The sequence below is a fragment of the Petaurus breviceps genome, unplaced genomic scaffold (genome assembly GCF_028583685.1).
Source record: "Petaurus breviceps papuanus isolate PSGF00001 unplaced genomic scaffold, PetGlider_PUasm1.0 120, whole genome shotgun sequence".
NCBI classification, from domain to species: Eukaryota; Metazoa; Chordata; class Mammalia; order Diprotodontia; family Petauridae; genus Petaurus; species Petaurus breviceps.
In genome coordinates, this window is record NW_027185627.1 from 380,126 (window position 1) to 399,196 (window position 19,071).

Here is a 19,071-nt window from a genome sequence, read left to right on the forward strand (position 1 = left end):
ATGATTATCTTGTCACAGTAAACAGAAAGTTCATAGAAAATGCAGCAATTTAAAGCTTGGAATGAAGATCTTAAAAAAAAATTCTGTTGAAAACAGAGGCCCAATTTTTGATAAGAAAAAAAATAAAGCCAACATTTTATTCCTAGCATTACTGGGGCCCAGCCTAGTCTCTTCTTTTTTAGGGCTACTGTTTTGAAAGTATCCCTTAGGACATAGGCAGATGAATGTGGGGTTTTTAAAGCTGGATTCTTCTGGGCTTTGGCAGTCCAACACAAGTCCCTTTGGATGCCTTATATTAGGGGCACCTAGAATAGCTATCTTGTGGGCAGTGCAAGAGGGGTAGGCCTAGAATTAGGAAGATTTGAGTTCATACCCAGCCTCAAACACAATAACTGTATGTACCCATATCCTCCCTCCCTCCCTCCTTCCTTCCTTCCCTCCCTCCCCACCTTTCCCAACAAGCTTTCCTCTGGAGTTAGTGTTTACCTTTCTGTGAGAATGGAATTTCAGTGACTATCCAGGTAAGATTAAAGCAATAACTATTGCTCTTCTCAAGGGTCTTTGCTTTATCTCTGCCTCTCCAGGTATATCTCTGGTTCCTCCACTCTCTTTCACTTCAGCCATCCCTGCTTATCATGTCTCCTGCCTTCTTTTCCTCATTTCTAATTTTCACTCTTAGAGGAAGCTAGATGACACAATTCATAGAGTGCTGGACCTGAATTCAGGAATACCTGAATTCAGATCTTTCCTCAGATAATGGCTCTGTGACCCCAAGCTATCTATGTAACCCCTCTTAGCCTCAGTTTTCCCATCTATAAAGTGAGCATAATAATAGCACCCATTTCACAAGGTCATTGTAAGGACTGAATGAAATAATATATCAAGAACACTTACTGATTTTTCTTCCACTCACCTTGTGCAACTGCATGGAAGGAATTTTAAAAGCAGATTGTGAGCAAACCTGAGGAAGGATTGACAAGGTTGGATTTGGAGAACTTGAGTTCAAGTCCCAAGATGATCATTTGTTCTTGGTGTGACCTTGAGCAAACCTCTTAAATTACCTGGACCTCAGTTGAGTTTTCTTGTCTGAAAAAAATGTGGCCATTGACATTAGCCCAGATGACTTCTGGGTTCCTTCTGGCTCTGCTTCAATGATTCTGTCTCTAGTTGCTTCCAAGCTCCTATATAGTTCATTTAAGAATGAAGTAGTTGATCCCTAATTTTTTACTATCTTTTAGTGGAATCTTCCTGACCTAAAGAAGGGTGACTTCTATAAAATGAAAGTATCAGTGATTATTTTACCCTATAAACATAATCAGTCCCCAAAGCTAAATAGATGGTAAATAAAGGAGAAAAGGGGGATCATCTGTCTCACTGTGCAGCTTTCTCTGTCCCTCTCCTCTTTCTGTATATGTGTATAAATTTTTTTTCTCCAAAAAGATAGGAATGGAGAGAGGAAGGTTGGGGGAAAGTGTAAGATATATATAGCGAGACACACACACAGAAGGGTGTGTGAGAGAGTGAGCGTGGTGGGGCGGGGTGTGGGGGGGCGGGATGTGTATGCTGCCTGCGCCCTGGGAATGTGTGAGAAGGGCTGGTGCTGTATGGGAGGTTGCAGGCAGGAAGCAGCTGGAGAGGAGGAGGAGCAGGAGCAGCAGCAGGAGCTGGAGCAGGAGCTACCCTGCTTTCTCTCTCGGTCTCAAAGAGCCGGAATCAATTGAGTTAGAATTGCAGATCCAGCTGAAGTTTGGCTGCCTGTCTGCAGTGGGGAAAAAGAGTGGTGATTCCAGTTAGTGACCAGAAGCCTCCCTGGAGATCCTTCAGAAGACGGAATTTCTAGCTTTGCAGCCAAGGAATCTCCTGCCCTGCCTTTCATCTGGTGGATTTCTGGGCTGTGCCTTATTTCCTGTCATCAAGTTTGCACCGTTCCTCGACAGGGAGCCTGCTTGGCACTCAAGCCTGTCAGTTTGGTGCAGCTAACAGTAGCTTCTTCATTCTTCTTGCCAGGAGTGCAAGCCGGAATGGGCTTTGTCTTTGTTAGAAAGTTCATTATGTAGCTTCGGTGTAGCATTGACAAATTCTCCAGAGTGGTTTTCTTTTAAGAGAAATCACTTGGGTTCTATAGTTGAGCATTGTTTTTCCCCCATTTTCCTTAATCCTCATTTTGATTGTAGTAGCAAGGTAAGTGTTGTAGAGTGCTATTGGCTATACACAGCAAACTGGGACAGGAACAAAATATTATTGATAGAGAGTAACTGTGTTAATTATATAACCAGTTTGGGGCTCTGCTGCTGACGGGTGTCATTCTGCAAGACAGATGTGTCACATTTGTGCACTAAGAACAGCATCTTTAAATATGCAACATGTGTACAGAAAATTGGTATACCTTGTTTGTATATAGAAAAAACATTCATTAATTATGTGAGCCTGTGTACAGATGTGATTTTCCTTGGCTATTTGTTCATCCACATATATGCTGATCGATAGCCTGTCCATTTCATATATATCCATATGTTTATGTAGATATAATCCATTTTCATGTGTGTGTATATATACAGATGTGTGTGTATATGAATGGTGTGTATGTAGACATATATATTCCACGTATATGTCCACATACATGTAGGTTATCTATGTCTCATGGGCGTATAGTAATAACCATACATCTTGTGCACGTGTGTGTGTGTACAAATAATTCAGCCATGGTGGGGGGGGCATCAACAACTAAACCATCCATTGTATATATGTATACAGATAAGCTATCAATTATGTGTGTATACAAGTGTGTGGATATAGATTACCCACCTCAAGTATGTTTATTTGTACAAATAAACTATTCATCTCTGTGTATGTATAAACTGCTTATATATTATATATGTGCGTGTGTACATATCATCCATTTCATATGTAAGCTTATATAATCAACTCATCTTGTATATGTATATATGGGTGCAGATAACCCATCCATCATCTCACATGCACAGTAGTACTTTTTATATCAGTTGAGCTGAGATTGTACTGTTGTCTGTAAAAAATCTGTAATACAGTAAAGGAGGGGTAGGGTATTCTTTATAATAACTGAGTGACTAGACATCGGAGTGGGGTCCTTCTTAGAGTGGATATTCCCCCAAAAACCCAGAGGTGTAGCAGGACTGAGAAGGTAAGGTCCTAGAGGTTTGCTCCTTTGGGCTTTTATGATGACCTGAAGCTGGATGGGTAAGATGCAGTAGCTGGTGCTGCTATGTTCAATTGCCAGCTGGGAGTCAAGTGAATAGGATAAGAATTCATGTGAAGGCACCAGGAGGCAGGCTTTTACCACTGAGTCTTAAGGTCTATGTAAGGCATAGGATGGGAGCTTGGCAAGTTAGAAGCATCCCTCTTACTGTGCTGTGGTCGAGTACAGGGTATGAATGATTCAGCCAGGAAGATTTCCTCCAGAGGAATTGGTGAGCTGGTAGTGACGGGAGACTGACATTTCCCTAGGACTGTATGGGGCTGGATATTGCAGTTGGATCTTGTACTCCCCCACAAAAACACAAAATTACTTAACCTCCCTGGACCTCGTTTCCTCATCTGAAAGTGAGGAGGTTGGACCCGATGGCCTCTGAGGTCCCTTCCAGCTTTAATACTAAAATTTACATTTAAAAAATCCTATACAGATACTGGGATGAAGAGAGATTAATACTTTATAGGCTATTAGAATTAATACTGAGAAGAGAAGTTGAATCTCTAATTTGGAAGATGGAATTTGGGTCTACTATGGAAAGGACCATTTTAAAGCTTAACTTAACGTGGCTATAGAATTGAGGTCTGCAATAGCCGACCCATGGTCAAAGAGAATGAAGTCTGTCCCCAATCAAATCATCCTGAGCTTTGGCAGCCTATTTCAGGGCTATTAGCCACCATTAGTTAGCCCATATAAGCAAATGGTTTGGGTTTATTAGTAAAATTATTATTATAAAATAATAATCCTCTACAATTTTCTAGACTCTAGTGTAAGGGTTCTTAATGTGTGTGTGTGTGTGTGTGTGTGTGTGTGTGTGATATGGACCCCTTTGGTAGTCTGATGAAGTCTCTGGTCCTTTTCCCACAACCATATTTTTGAATGCACAAAATTAAATGCATTTGATTACAAAGGAAACAAATTCTAATCTATCAAAATATTAAAAATACTTAAAAATAAAACAAATTCACAAGACCTTGACCTAAGAAACCCTGGTCTGATGCTTTACAATTTATAGAGCACATACATGATCTTACTTATCTTCACAACAATCCTATGAAGAATGTACAGCAGGTACTATTACTCTTTTGTACAGATGAGGAAGCTTATGGGACTTGCCCTGGTCATTTTGCTCTTTAGTGACAGAGCCAGGATTTCTGCTTTTCCATCCAGTGCCCTTGCCACTATGCTCCATCATTGCTTTTTCCAATTCATTTGATGAGAAATTTCCCTCTGCTTTGGAGCATGGAAAAGTTTTTCTGGGATTCCTGGGTTCTCAGAGTTGTACCACCAGCTCAATGATCAGTAATTTGAAAATGCTGGGCCTGTCCTTTTTGGAGCAAGAGGCTTTCCTTGGCCAGTTGCCACACTGTTGGGTCTGTGACCAAATCACTCATGTAAGTCCATAGGACTTTAAGTTTTCTGCTTTGCCAGCTTCTCATTTGCCATGTGTTTGGGTTCAGAATTTCTAAAGGCACATGCTTCCCACTCCTTCAGGGTTTGAGAAGGTAGAATGGAATGAAATTCTAGGGTCAAAGGTCATTTTAGCCCTCTCTGAAAGCCAGTGGTCCTGGTAATACCAATGTGTAGTGTCTGTGAGTGATTCATTTATGCCATGGACACCTGTCCCAGAGTGTTATCAGCATGGGTTGTTTGGAGTTCCTAAAGCATGAAAGGACTTCAGGCAGACTTCACACTTATCCTTTTGCTGGGATTGCTTTCTGGGGTGATGATTGTAGTAGTGAAAATCAAACATAACCTTCTGAGGTCAAGAATTCTTAAGCTAAAGGGATTTTACCCAGGCTTTGCAACACAAGCCAAATAAGGGTAGCTGTAGGTCTACAGAAGATTAACGAAGATTCCTTAAACATATATCATTCAATCTCCCAACCCAATAAGGGGTAGATGAGGTAGAGGGGATGGGAAAGCTAGAAGTCACTTTATCACCACAACAGAAAAAAATCACAATGTTGTCATATCTTCCTACCAACATGAGCATACCAAAGATACATCAGAGACATTCACTAACTTCACTGCCATCTTCTCTTCCTTTTTTGGCTCTTAGGGAAGGTTGGAGGAGAGAGGAGACAGAAAGGAAAGAGAGGCAAGTAGCCTAGAACACTTTGGAGCCTCACAGTGTCTGTCATTGATGTATAGTTTAGGATCATAGGGAAAATAAAAAAGAAAACAAGGAAGGAAAGTAAAAAAGAGGGAAGGAAGAAACCATTTGTCTAGAAGTAAGCAATTTGGGAGGCAGCATGGAAATAGCACCAGGCTTGGACTAAGGAAACATGGATTCCAGTATTTTTGCTACCAGTGACTCATTGTGATCATGAACAAATTACTTGCCTTCTCTGTCTGTATATCAATTTCCTACTCCATAAAATGAGAAGCTTCCTTCAAATTCTGATGTTGATTATTGATATTGATTATGCTCTTCTCCCTGTCTGCCTCAAGGATCAAGGAGAAGATGAGACACAAAGCAGATCTTGGGCCCCTTATGGAAGTGGGCAATATAAATTGATGGGAGAAGGACAGGAAAGAACAGTTAGGATGGGAACTGCTGGGAGGGTAGGGAGACTACATGAGGACATTGGTTGCTCAGATGAACAAAAGGTAGGTACAAAGTTGGGAAGGAGCTGAGGACTACTTGGTCTCCTTCACAGTGTAGTCCCTAGTTAATCCAGACCTATAGATTGTGTAGGGTATGTTTGCAGAGGTGGTCTGGAAGTTGCTAGGGAGTGGACTTGCCTCCCTTTATTAGGATCTGTCAGCTCCAAGTGTCCCCTTCTCCATCCAAGGTTGGTTCCAAAGTGTATAGATTGATCCTTTTTGCTTAAAGTTAATTGCTTTCCTCTGTTTGAGGCCCTATGATTTGCCTATTCAAAGATACCCAATGCCTTTCAGGACCCTTGGTAGCTACAAAAGTCTGTAAGGCGGTTGGGTGATTGAAAGGGATGGTGAGAAGGGTGTTGTCCCATGAATACCTTCAGAATGAGAGGTCAGCAAGTCATTCATTAACTACTACTGACTGGGCCTCTTTACCATCCAGCGTTAATTCTCTAAAGGGAAGTTTTCTGGACTTAACTAACACCATGGTACTGTGGAAAAGAGTACTGGCCTTAGCTTCCTCTTCTGAAAAATGGAATAGAAGGCCTCTGAAAGCTTTTCTAGCTCTAAGTCTCTGATAATGTGATCTGTGGTACTCTGAGCTTTCCTTTGGTTCTGCTAAGGTCACATCAGTTAGCTTCCTGAGGGAACTTTTTAAAAAGATTCCCTGGAAATGGGTGATTGTCCTAGGTGGGGGCTGGGAACAAGTTGCTATGGCAGCCCTGGCTGGAAATTTTCTGCTTCTCTCCAGTGTGAGAAACCAGGCAACTATTCTGTATTGATGTAAGAGGTGATAGGAAAAGTACCTGCAGCACCTTTGATGGGCTCTGCTCCTGCATTTCCGGAAGGGGTGCCAGGAGGAGAGCCTGAAGCATCTGGGGGGCAAGAGCCTCCCTGGCCTGCTGCAGCCCTTCTGGTACTTGCCTTATACTGGTACTTGAGATACTCAGTTGGCCTAGGTAGTTTTCACCTCCAGGATTAGAGCAAAATCTGAAATAGTTATCTAAACAATGGAATGATTTGGCAAGAGATGCAAGCCTGCTTATAGATCATAGCAAAGAATGGCATAGAGTTACATGAGGCCCTGACCAACCTGTTTACAAAAGTCCTGCAGGGACCAGCAGGGATCTTGTAGTGGATATCAGTGTCTGGGTCTTAGCTTTGCCAGCTGCTAAAGTTTGTAACCTATGTTGTTGGTGTTTGGAAACCATCTTGGATCTGATCTTCAAGATCTCTGCCATTTTGACTGGGGTTTTCTCACTGATGATTATCCATGTCAAATATCTTCTCTGGAGAAGGTCAGGGAGAATGGATAGATCTAATTAGGCTCTAAATGCTAACAAATGTTTTCTTTTGGCCTAAGTCTAATCTAAGGAGGATATGCAAAATGGACAGTAGAGGCTCTCAGTTCCTCCTCAATTTTGTGTAGAATAGTCCTTCTTTTCTTTAATCCTCCTCTCTCCCCTCCCCTCCCCTCCCCTCCCCTTCTCTCTGTCTCTCCCTCTCTCTTTCCCTTTCCCTTTCCCTCTCTCCCTCCTTCCATAATAATCGCCTGCTTCAAGGTTTGCAGAGAGCTTGACATATAGCACCTCAGTTGTTCCTTACAATAACTTGTCAGGTAGGTGGCATTATTACCCTTATTTTACAGGTAAGTAAATTATGGTGCAAAGAGGTTCAGTGACTTGCCTCGGGTCACAGAGCTAGTTAAGTATCTGAGGTAGCTTTTGAACTCTAGTCACTGTTGCCTCCTAGCTGCCCAAAGAGACACTGCTGGAAACAAACCAACCAGCACTCTCCAAACCCTGAGATTTTCTTGCTGGGAAAGGGATCATCCATGGCACAAATGGGGAAACCCAGAGCCAGGTCTCAAATAGGAGACAGATAAAAGGGTGGCAGTTCCCGAGGAATGAAGCATCTGTCTTTTATAAAGGAGGAGGGGGTGCAGGTGGTTATTTTGGTCTGTGTGTGTTCAGAACTTCAGCCCTGCCTAGGCCAAATGAGAAATGTGGTTCCAATGATGAAGGAAAAACAACTCTTTCTCAGCCCAAGCCAGAGAAGGCTGTAGTTTTGGTGCATACTTACTCAGAAGGTCATTTGTGGCTCACTCTTTGTTTCTAGACATGGAAATATAACATCAGCTGGGAGTTAATAAAGCAGCACGGTTCTTCACCTTTTCTATGTCACGGACCACTTTGGCAGTTTAGTGAAGCTTAAGTCTTTAAAATAAAATAAATAGGATCATAAAGATTCATATTGAAGTACAGTGATAATTTTTTTAATTGATGGACCCTGGATTAAGATTAATAAGATTATTCCTGTGCTAGAGGGAGCTGTGAATTGATTAGCATGTCAACTCACATACCCCTGGCCTAGGTGTTGCAATGAGAAGCTGCTGATTGGTAGCATAGCTTAGAATGGCAGCTAGGTGGCACAATGGATAGAGCAATGGGCCTGGAATCCCAAAGATGAATCTTCCTGAGTTCAAATCTGACCTCAGACATTTACTAGCTGTGTGACCCTGGGTGAGTCACTTAAACATGTTTGTCCCAGTTTCCTCATCTGTTAAAATGAGCTGGAGGAGGAAATGGCAAACCACTCTAGTATCTTCGCCAAGAAAACCCCAAATGGGATCATGAAGAGTCAGACACGACTGAAGAATGATTCAACAACGAAAAGCAAAAATAGGAAAAAATAGACTAGGAACAGGGAAACCTGGATTCTAGTCCTGGCTCTGTCCCTACCATGTGACACCGGGCAAGTCAACTTAACCTTTTTGGGTTTTATTGTCCACATATGTTAAATGATGGGGCTGGACTAGATGACCTTTCAGCCCCTATATCCATGACTGAAAGTAACTTCTTAGTTTATATGCTCACCTTTGTGCTGATATTCTCATCCAGGTGCTGATGGCTAACCTACATTTAATCCATAGACTAATTCTAGATAGATGAAAATAGATCTGGTTGGTTTTTTCCCCCTCTGACTCTAGAAACTAGTCCTAGAGGATCTGAAGGCTCTTCCTTGTTCCAATGTTCTGTCTGTCCACTGTGCCACAGTGAGCAAAACAGGACACAGACTCAGTCTTTTAGGAGCTGTCAGTAAGTAGTACAAAGGAGACTAGAAGCCGGATTGTATCTGATCCCAGGTATAAGTGCCTGGCTGGCTGGAGTGGCCATGCCCATCCTGGGAGGCTGCATCAGTCACATCTGCAGCGGCCTCTGATTAGGTCCCTCCCTACCAGATTCACTGTAGGATCAGTGCTGTCCTTGGCTGGAGGGAAAGGTTAAGGAGCATTTGCCACCATGCAAGAAGAAGTTGTGAGCAGACTTTGTCCTTCTCTTTTTCCCTCTCATGATTAATGTCCTTCAGTCCATTTCTGTATCACTGAGGGAGCTTATACTGATGATACAAGCCATCCTAGATTCTCAGATAAACTTTGCTTTGCTTTCTCCTTACTTTTGCTTCAGGTTTTTTTTTTTTTAACTTTCTCTTTGTATTTGGGAATAATTCCTTTAAAATGGGATCCTTGTTGAAATCCAATCCTCCACAAAGCAGAATTCATAGTAGAGTCACAGTAAGTTCCCTATAGAGAACTCTCTGGGGAGTTTGGGCTTTTGAAAAAGGTCATCTCACTCTAAGCTACTTCCACCTGTAGGGTGGATCCCAGGGATGCCTTAATAGTCAGCCTTATCAACTTAATAACAGTTAATAGCCTTGTAGACCTTCGAGGTTTTCCAGTCACTCAACATAGATCATATCATTATCTAGAATGAAAGAAGTTTCCTGTGCAGTAGCTAGATAGCTATAACTTGACATCATTATCAGTGATGGAACAAAGTGCAAAAAGTTCATTTTTATCTAACCTAAAACCTTTTGTCACCCTACATCAAAAGGGTGTGCTACCGTGTTCCCCCGATAATAAGACACTGTCTTATTATTTTTTTTGGACAGAAAAACACCAGAGGGCTTATTTTCAGGGGAGGGCTTATTTTAATGAACATTGACAGCAATTTTAATAAACAGGTAAATGTGAACAAAAAAATGTACCTTTATTCAATAAGCAAATCACTGGGGAAGAACAGGATGACGCGCTCACTGCTGCAGCTCTGATTGGATGCAGCTCGGAGCGCGGCGTGCGTTTCTTGGGGGGGGGGAGGAAACGGTGCATACAGAGGGTACCATAATGTAGCGTGTAGCGCAGGGGATCACCTTCACTACAGTAGCAATCTCAATAGGGCTTATTTTCGGGGGAGGGCTTATTTTAGAGGAATCTTACACAGTAAGGGGAGGGCTTATTTTCGGGATAGGTTTTATTATCGGGGAAACACGGTATGTGTTGGTTGATGATGCTGGAGCCACTGAATTCTTCATTTTCTTTTCAACTGGGAGTTCTGGTGAGGACTTAGGAGTTCCAAGATACACTTCAGTTTTCAATCCCATGCAACCTGACTGTGTTCAAGGGTATTGTCTCATTTTGTGTCATGTTTTGTCTGTATATTTGAACAGTAATTAAAATCTATTTTGGTAATTATGTAATTTGAGCTCCTTAGTATTGATGTTTTGCATATTCATTCAATTCATTCATTTGTTTATTCATTCTTTAGCTAGTCCTTAGTTCTCTAATTTTATGTGATTTCAATATTAAGGAGGCACCCATTACTTTGAAACCAGATTTCCTTCCCTCAGACCTAGAATTCCTCTGTTGCTGCAGGTTGTAGGAAATTTTGCTCCTCAAAAGGAAGACTTATCTGTATCACAGAATTTGCTTTTTATTTGGCATTAAAAACTACTGTGAAGACCAAGGATTGAGATCTATAGGTCCAACATTCTTAGCTAGGACTTATTGACAGACCAGAGTTGTAGCAGGAACCCTTAGAGATAAGCCAATTATATAGACTAAATCTGATGGATCTGGGTTTTCACTGTTGTATTTAACCCTGCTTCTTTTTTTACCTCAGTGCATTGTTTTTCCTCTCTTAATAGTTACCTGGTAAGAAACTCAAGCTGGGATCCAAAGGCATGTGTTGGACTTGAGAGCTAGTCACATCTGTCTTGGGCAGCATGATGCACCAGGCCCAGTGCAGCTGCCAATGCCAATGATGTTTGCTAGGAATAGATTGAAAAGATCAGGACACAGTATTGCCTTTCCAAGAAAATCTCTAGGAAGCATCCTGGCCAAAAAGAAGGGGAAGAAGCAAAAACCCCCTCAGACCCTGAGGGAAAAAATGAAGAGGTTGTTGCAGGAGCCTAAAGAAGAAAGCTCTGTTGATCCAAATACCTGCTCAGAGCTTTCCTCAGCTGATTCAGGGTCAGCTGTGATAGTTTGTGACATTAGGAATAAGCCCTCAAGCCCTGTTGGAGCCTCTCCTCAGGACAGGAATTTGCTGCCTACTTGCTGTGGGCAAGTGGTCACAGTTAGCAGTGGGAAGATAGATATGACCTGCAACGATTGCTCTGGGCAACACCCTGGCCCTGGCATAAGTGGAGCCCAGTTGGATAAGGGGCAGCTCAGCCCCTCAAAGTCTGACTCTCAGGACTGCTCCACTGGGAGCCAGCAGGAACTCCCTGAAAGGGAAAGACACAGACCCTCTCCATCCAGGGGTGGCAGCCCCAGGCAGCAGCCAGAGCCCTCTGGAGACGTGGTGGACTACATTGTGAAAGAGCTACAAGGGATCAGCCGTCTCCAGTTGGAGATCGCTGAGCTTCAGCAGCACTTGAGCCTGGTTAAAGGCTCTGTGGATGAGGTATCCAGCTGTGTGGATTCAGTGCTGAGTGAGATTGAAGGATTACAGGTGGGTGGCAGTCCCTCTGCAGCCAAAGCATGTGTAAAAGGGAAACCCAAGGAGCCCCACGTGGAATGCTCCAGGGAGGAACCCACCCTGTATTTTTATGGCATTCCTGAGAAAGATGGGGAAAACACCACGGAGCTTGTGAATAGCTTCCTAGCCAAACACCTCTGTGTTAATGGCATCCAATGCAGCAAGTACATAAGGGATGCCTACAGGGCCAATATGGCTACGGGCAAGGCCCACGATCCCAGGCCCATGATCGTCAGGCTCGTACAGCCAGAGCAGAGAGACTTCATCTTGCAGAAATCAGTCCTCTTACAAAGTGTAGGGGTCCATATTGCCACACAGGAAGACCTCAGCTGGTCAAAGGGCTGGAGCCCCCAGATGGAGTCCATTTCATTGGTGCATCGAGGACTGCAGGATCATCGCTGGCGCTCTTTGAGCCTTGATGAAGGGGTTCTGCGTGCAGATAAAAGGGACAAGGCACAAAAACCAGATGCCAGCTGGGTCAGAACTCAGAATCAAAGCTGGGATTCCCAGGACCAGAAGCTTTGTTTTCTGCCCAAGGTCACCTTAGCAAAAAGAAACAATGTGGTATCTGGGCCTTTGGAAGAAGCAGAGGAAGCAGCCCAAATAGTCTTTTGCAGCCATGGAAACCAGACTGGGCCCCAGAGGGAGGCCCTTTCACCGATTTTGCAGGAAACTAAGGGATCTCTCTTAGAGTTCATCCCCAAAGAGGAAGATTCCAGGAAGGCACAGGAGTTTGCAGAGCAGTATTGTGAGGGACTTTTGTGCACAGGAGCAAAAGAAGTTGGCTGCAGCATTAGAGAGAAAGCCAGCCATTGCCCATCTCCTGAGGGTACCAAAGCAGAGAAAGACCGGCTGTCGGGTTATGGAACAGGACTTGAGATTCTGAGCCGAGAGCAATTAAATTCCCTTTTAACAGATGAGTCCAGAAGGCTGATGACTCCAAACCGTGAAGGCATGATGGATGAAGTGACCATAGGACCTGAGGCTTTCAAAGACATGGTTCATATTGACCTAAATGAGGAGGAGGAGACTGCTGTGCAGGTCCTTAGGGATGTTTTGGATAGTTCCACATATGTTCTGGATGCCTCACAGGAAGATGGAGATGGCACAGACGTGAAGTTTTACACAAATAAATTAGGAAAAGCAATTCACCACTTCAAGTCAGCCCTTCAGGGGGTATTTCAGAAGCTGGAGAGCAGTGATTCCTTCAGTCCCGAAGGCCTGGACAGCAATGAGAGTGGCTCCCAAACTGATGATAGTGAGGGGCTGCTGCAGATGTTGAGCCCAGGGGGAGACAGAGACTACTTGGTGGAAAGCCCCTGCAGTAGAGGGAGTGAGAGCTTAGCTAGCGATGCTGCAGCCAGTGAACTGGTTGTTTCTAGATGTAAAGAACAAGTCACTTTGGACCATAGCAGCGTTTCTCCTGCTTCGAATGACTCTCTGCTCTCCTGTTCGCTACCATGTTCAGATTTGGATGTCTCTTTGGGACAGCCAAAGCCCATGTGCAGCCTTGGGGATGAGACTTGTTCAGGGCCCAAGGATGGGCCTCAGGAGCCCAAGGATGGGAAGTTGAGCCTAGAGCAGGTGTGTGCAGAGACTATATACCTCAACAAGTGCATCAACAACTTCAAAAATGTACTGAGAGAAAAGAGACTAACACAGAAGAGACATTTACAGGAATTAGTTCAGGAAGCAAAATGTCTTTCAACTGAAGAAATATATTCAGGTACATTAAGTCTGTGTCAGTTAAGGCCTTGGCTCATTGTACAGGATTTCCCTTTGGCCAGGACTGGGCATCTGAAAGAGTATTGGGGTGGGTGGACTTGTCTCAGCTCTGCTGTTCAGATCTCCAATAAACAAAACCCACCTGTGTTCAGAGACCTTTACTAGGACCTGAGGAGGGAGAGGAAAGGGATGCAGAAACAATAGGAGGGAAAATACTTGTTTATAGGGAGTTCCCTGTCTCATGGAGACAGAGTAAATATACATGCAAGAATCAAGTGAATCAGTTATGGGGACTAGACCTGTAATTTTATAGGTACAGGGAACTCCCAGGTGAGGGAACTCAGGTAGGCATCTCCTCTTCAGTTAGAGTTGCCTAGAGTACTGAGAATTCTGAGGGACTTGCTCAGGCCCACACAAGGCAGGATATGTCATGGACAGGACTGGAACTCAGGGCCTCCTGGCTTGGAGGCAGGTTCTATAGCTACTGTTTGATAACAACTTCTCAAGAACCCAGAGAATAAATACAAATAAGAGCAAACTACAGAGTTGTTTAGAATTATTGATATAACAGGACATCCTCAGTGTGTGGTTGTAACACAATTTAGCTGAAATGAAGACATGGCTAGAAATTATGTTCCCCGGTCTAGAAAAGTTGGTTGTGAAATAGGTCTGAAGTCCAGTCTTCCAGTAGTAAAATAGTCAAGTGTCGTTCATAGCCCCTTTTCTCCATATCCTATTCTCCTAGTCCCCGACATGATGTGGTTTGAGTTTATTAAGTGGTTTAAGAAATTATATGGGGGTAGCTGGGAGGCGAAGTGAATAGAGCACCAGCCCTGTCAGGAGGACCTGAGTTCAAATTTGGCCTTAGACACTTAACTCTTACTAGCTGTGTGACCTTGGGCCAGTCAACCCCAATTTGCCTTGCCTTCCCCCCTCCAAAAAAAGACCATAAAAATTATATGAAGTTTTATGGCTAGGGAAATAAAGATGAGTGATGTGGAGAAAAGACTTTAAGAGGAGTAATTTAGGAAGAGTATTTTGTCCACTAATGACAGGACAAAAGCTCAATTTTCCTTTTTGTTTAGAGAGCAACTGCTATACAGAGATCAGGGTTAAATATATTTATTCCATTTAGGGAATTATACTCACATTGACAAAGTACCCTTGTTCTGAGCCATCAGCAAGAACACAGAAGTAGCTTTGTGAGCACAGCTACCATCCCAGGCTCAGTCAACTTGCTTGGTAATAGAGCTTGGTAGTGTTAAGGGGAATTTTGCTGAGATAGTCTTAAAGTGAATAGAATTGGTTGTTTTTTGTTTGTTGAGGGGGAGGGTATAGTGGAGGGCTCACAAGTCTTCACTGAGGAGGTAGGGGCTGGTTGTGAAGGGTAACAGTGTTTTTAAGATTATAGTGGGCTGGTGTGAAGATCTGAGAAGGAGAAAGAAGATACAGGCCTTGTCCTCAAGGGACTTAGAGTCTTACTGGGGAGACAAGACTCACCCACATGAAACAATAGTGAACAATGTCAGTCAATCAATAGAAATTTTTTAAGTGCTTTCTGGGTGCCAGGAAATGAGGATAAAAAAAATGGCAAAAAACCAATCCCTATTCTCAAGGTGGGGGTTGTAACATATAAATAAATGAGTACATCACACAAGTCCAGAGTATATGGAAGATACAAGATGATTATGTAGGATGATTCTATTTATGTGCCATATTATTTGATACAGATCAAGTTTATGATTCAGGTTAGATCACTTAACCTCTCTGGATCCCAGAGTCTTCATCTGCCAAATGAGGTTGGGGAGAAGAGGGGTTAGGGTTGTTCCAGTAAATGACCTTTAAAGTCCCTTCCAATTTTAAAATTCTCTGATTTTATGACTATACATATGGTAGGAGCTCCTAGAAACGGGAGATCAATGAGGCTCAGAGTAGTGAAAGAAGACTTATCAGAGAAGAGACTTGAAGAAAGAACAGGATCTGTGTGGGAGAAAGCAGAAGTTTTAGGTAAGAGGAATAGTGTGAGTCAAAAAAGCATGGATGAGATTGATGGGATAGTGACCTTAATAGAACAGAAGGGGAATGGATTGGGGAATAGGCAGGTCTACTTAACAAACTCTGGTGGCTCCCCGTTGCCTGTTATTAGATATAAATCTCTGTTTGACACTTCAGTCTCTTCACAACCTTGTCCCTTCCTACTTTTCCAATCTAATTCCACTTGCTTCTTCTTGTACTCTACAATTTGGCCATCTCTTCTGGTCTCCTCATTATTCCATACACAGAACATGGTAGCTCTCTTTTTCATCCTATCTCTATCACAGGTTTCCTTCACGACTTAATTCAAGTATCACCTTCTACATGAAGTCTTTTCTAGTCCTCCCAACAGATGGGTCCTCCCTCCTGAAACTACGTTGTTTTCATTTTGCATATTTTTTGTATGTACATATGTGCATCAATTGCTTCCCCCTTTAGAATTTTAGCTCCTTGGGGATAGGGAACAATTGAATTTTGTGTCTGCATCCCTAGCATTGAGCTTAATTCCTAAAACGTAATAAGCACTTAATGTTTGTTAATTGATTATGAAATCAGATTATGAAAGGCCATCATATGAAGAGTTTGAACTTGATCCTACAGGGACCTGGGAGCCATTGAAGTCTTTTGAGTAGGCCAGTTATCTGATGAAAACTATATTGTAAACAGATTAATCTAGCAGTGGTCTGTATCATTAATCAGAGGAGAGAAAAAAATGAACTTTGGGTAGGTAGGGTGTGAGATGATGAGCGTCTCAGGATTAGGCAAGTGGTAGTGATAAGGGAAGGGATGGGTTAGTGAAAGAGCAACCTGCCGCTTTATAAAATTCTTTAAGTGGATTCTTTGCAAAGGTCTAACTAAACTGATCCTGAAAATTACTGTTCCTGTGGAGTGGGGTTGAAATAGAGGAGAATATGTAGAGGGTAATAGCAGGAAGAAGAGTATACCTCTTAAAAGAGAAGAGAAATGTCTATCATCCTCCACCCAAAGAAAAATAGAACTGGAGTTCTATTAGAGAGTAAAACAGGGAGAATCACATATTATGTTTCTTCCCAATTATGAATGAGCTGCAATGGACAGTGTTGATTTTGGAAAAATGTCTTAGGCAAAAATGTCAAAACTGCCTTCTTTGGCTGATGATTGGATTTTCCAAAGAGTTTGACTTTATATATCAGTGGTAGATGTTTTCTCCATTTTCATCAGGCTACTCATTCTGTAGGGGCTGGGGCTTCAGAAGCTCGTCTCATTTTGAGACCAGGGATCCATCTGCAAAGCTAACTCTGCCCAGATTCTGGATAGGTAGTATTTTTGACCTGCTCCTTTCTCCCCTTAGTATGTATATATTTGCCCGTGGCGAAGCAGCTGGCCTAGAGAAGAGAGTAGTTTTTATCTCACGAAATGAGGGGGCTTCAAGCCAGGATAGGGATTCGTGACAAACATAATTTCTTCAAAATTGAATTCATGCGAATAGCATATGCTCCATTCCTTTGCTGTCAGCTTTAAGTGAGACAATTATACCTGCATACCACTACTACACTAGTCTTTCTAATGTAGTACCTTGACCGTCTAATTCCCCTCTTGCTTAATTGCCTTCTGTGGGTTCCTTATTACCCACTGAATAAGCCCCAGCTGCTTGGTTTTTGACATTCAAGACCATCCACAGGACCAGCAACAGAGAGGAACATAAGGGAAAGGATGCTATCAGAATCTTAGCCATTCTTCAAAGGCCAGTCAAATGTCATCTCTTTCGTGAAGTCTTTCTTGATAAATCCCAGCTGCTATTGCCAGGTTTGTGTTTTGACCAGGAGCCACCTTTTTTTAGCTGACTGAATCCCAGGGTACCAGCTCCATCTAGACACCCAACTGGTTTTGGATGGCACACTGACATGAGTCCACACTGGGGTGTTAGGCCAAAGTATTTATTACAAAGGATTGTCTAAATACACTAATTTTAGACTAAGCAGGTAAGGCAAAGGAAAGGGGGAGGCAGGTACTATAGACATGAATATTCACTAGATATTCCAGCTGGCTCCATATGCATATCTTCTCTCCTTGGATGGGGGCCTAGATTAACTAGCCCAAATCTCACTAATATAGAACTTAGCAATTCTACCTTGTGTTGTAGCTATGGCTACATTTTGTCTCCTCTACTGTAACATCTTTTATTACATGTCTTTCTACCCCTCAGGTACCTTACACTTAGTAGGGTCTCAGTAAATATTTTTTGGACAAGTGAATGAAATAATGAAAGAAACCTAAATGCCTAACTTGCAGCCCTCCTTTTGGGTGAATGGGCAGGACCTTGTGGCAAGACTCCTGGGAACTCTTCTGAAATGTAATGACTCTTAACTTTGGAAAGCATGGGCACAGGCCCTTCTCCCCATCTAGCCTTATCAACCTCTTTTGTACTGGCCTAGAAAATGGGAGAGATTTTGTGGATGAATGTAAGATAAATTTAGGGAGAAAGGAGAGGGAAAAATGCCAAATGGGCTTTCTGAAGGGGAAAGGAAGGGCAATTCTCATTAGGCACTAGGGAAGAAATACACAAAAAGCTCTTGTAGTCCAAGAATTTGATATGCCTGATAAATGAACTAACTAGGTTTTACCCTCTGGTCTTTCTGTTGAATCAGGATTCCTTCACCATATTCTTTCCTGTATCATCACTAGAGCTGGCAAGCTAGGCAATGTGCGCAGGCAATATTTGGTCATCCACTTTCACTGGAAGTGGAGTGAGGGGAATTGGGGAAAGTGCAGTCACTAATTGTGCCGTCTTCAGGGGGCCTCTGGCCTGGCCTCCTGTTGTTCAAAGCCTCTGTTGTCCCAGGACAGCAATTAACGTGATGTTTCTTGAAGAAACAAATGAGAAAGTATGAGGCCCGAGACCCTGAGTGAAACTAGCTTGTCCTTGGGGTGGAGTTGGCCTGGATATTGCTGAAAGAGCTTTCCTTGCTTCAGAGCTCGGAGGCAGGAAGTTTGAGCTTCCCTAGGGGAGTAAGCAGAGCAGGCCCTTACTTCATCTCCCTCCCAGGAATGGGAGGAGGGGGAAAGAGCATGAAATAAATAGGCCCTGTTTCCCAAAGTGACCCCTCGACTCTGCAGCTTCTGAAATTTCTGCTTTTCCACCAGCTGTTGATTGGAAAGTAGCTATTTTCCCAGGGAAGTTTCACAAGAGAAAATTTAGCTGCAGTGACCACACTCACACCCACGAAACAATTGGAGGCCAATTATGTGTTGGACTGTGAGAACTGACTGCACATAATAGGCGTTCAGAGAAGAGAGAGCCTGAGTAGTTCGGGAAGTCTTCATGGAAGAGATGGGATTTGAGCTGGGCCCTAAAGGGTGGGTAGGATTTGGACAAGTTGGAGGAAGTAGGAGTGTGAAGGGACATTCTAGGAGATTGGGTGACATGGTTATATTATTTGTTCTTTAAATAGGTAGAAGGCACTTTTTTGATAGGAAGCTGTAGTTGTTACTACTACAGACTCAACTCCAGGATCCAGGGCTTCTCAGTTGAATTGTCAAGGGGGATGTGTGGGTGAAAACCTATGGATGGCTCCTGTTTCCTGATGGGCAAAAGATTCAGCCATAAAGTTTACCTAAATCTGGAATGAGCTTGTACAGCCCCTGAAAAAGCTATGGTTCTGGTCTGAACACCCTTCTGGG

General features: G+C 43.0%; 2 protein-coding genes across 7 annotated transcripts in view; both read left to right on the forward strand.

Annotated features, from left to right (window-relative positions):
- The window catches only part of UNC13B (unc-13 homolog B), a 341,071-nt gene that overhangs the window by 266,244 nt on the left and 55,756 nt on the right, over positions 1–19,071 (forward strand). For 2 of the 6 annotated variants that reach the window (XM_069088727.1, XM_069088734.1), the window contains exons 1-2: positions 1,615–2,181; positions 10,817–13,378. The exons of the other annotated variants lie outside the window; for them this stretch is intronic. In XM_069088727.1, coding sequence (XP_068944828.1) covers positions 10,924–13,378 — 2,455 coding nt within the window. In that variant the 5' untranslated portion in view covers positions 1,615–2,181; positions 10,817–10,923. Of the gene's footprint in view, positions 1–1,614; positions 2,182–10,816; positions 13,379–19,071 lie in introns of those variants that run through there. 6 annotated transcript variants of the gene reach the window in all.
- The window catches only part of RUSC2 (RUN and SH3 domain containing 2), a 445,432-nt gene that overhangs the window by 82,304 nt on the left and 344,057 nt on the right, over positions 1–19,071 (forward strand). The gene's annotated exons all lie outside the window — the stretch shown is intronic.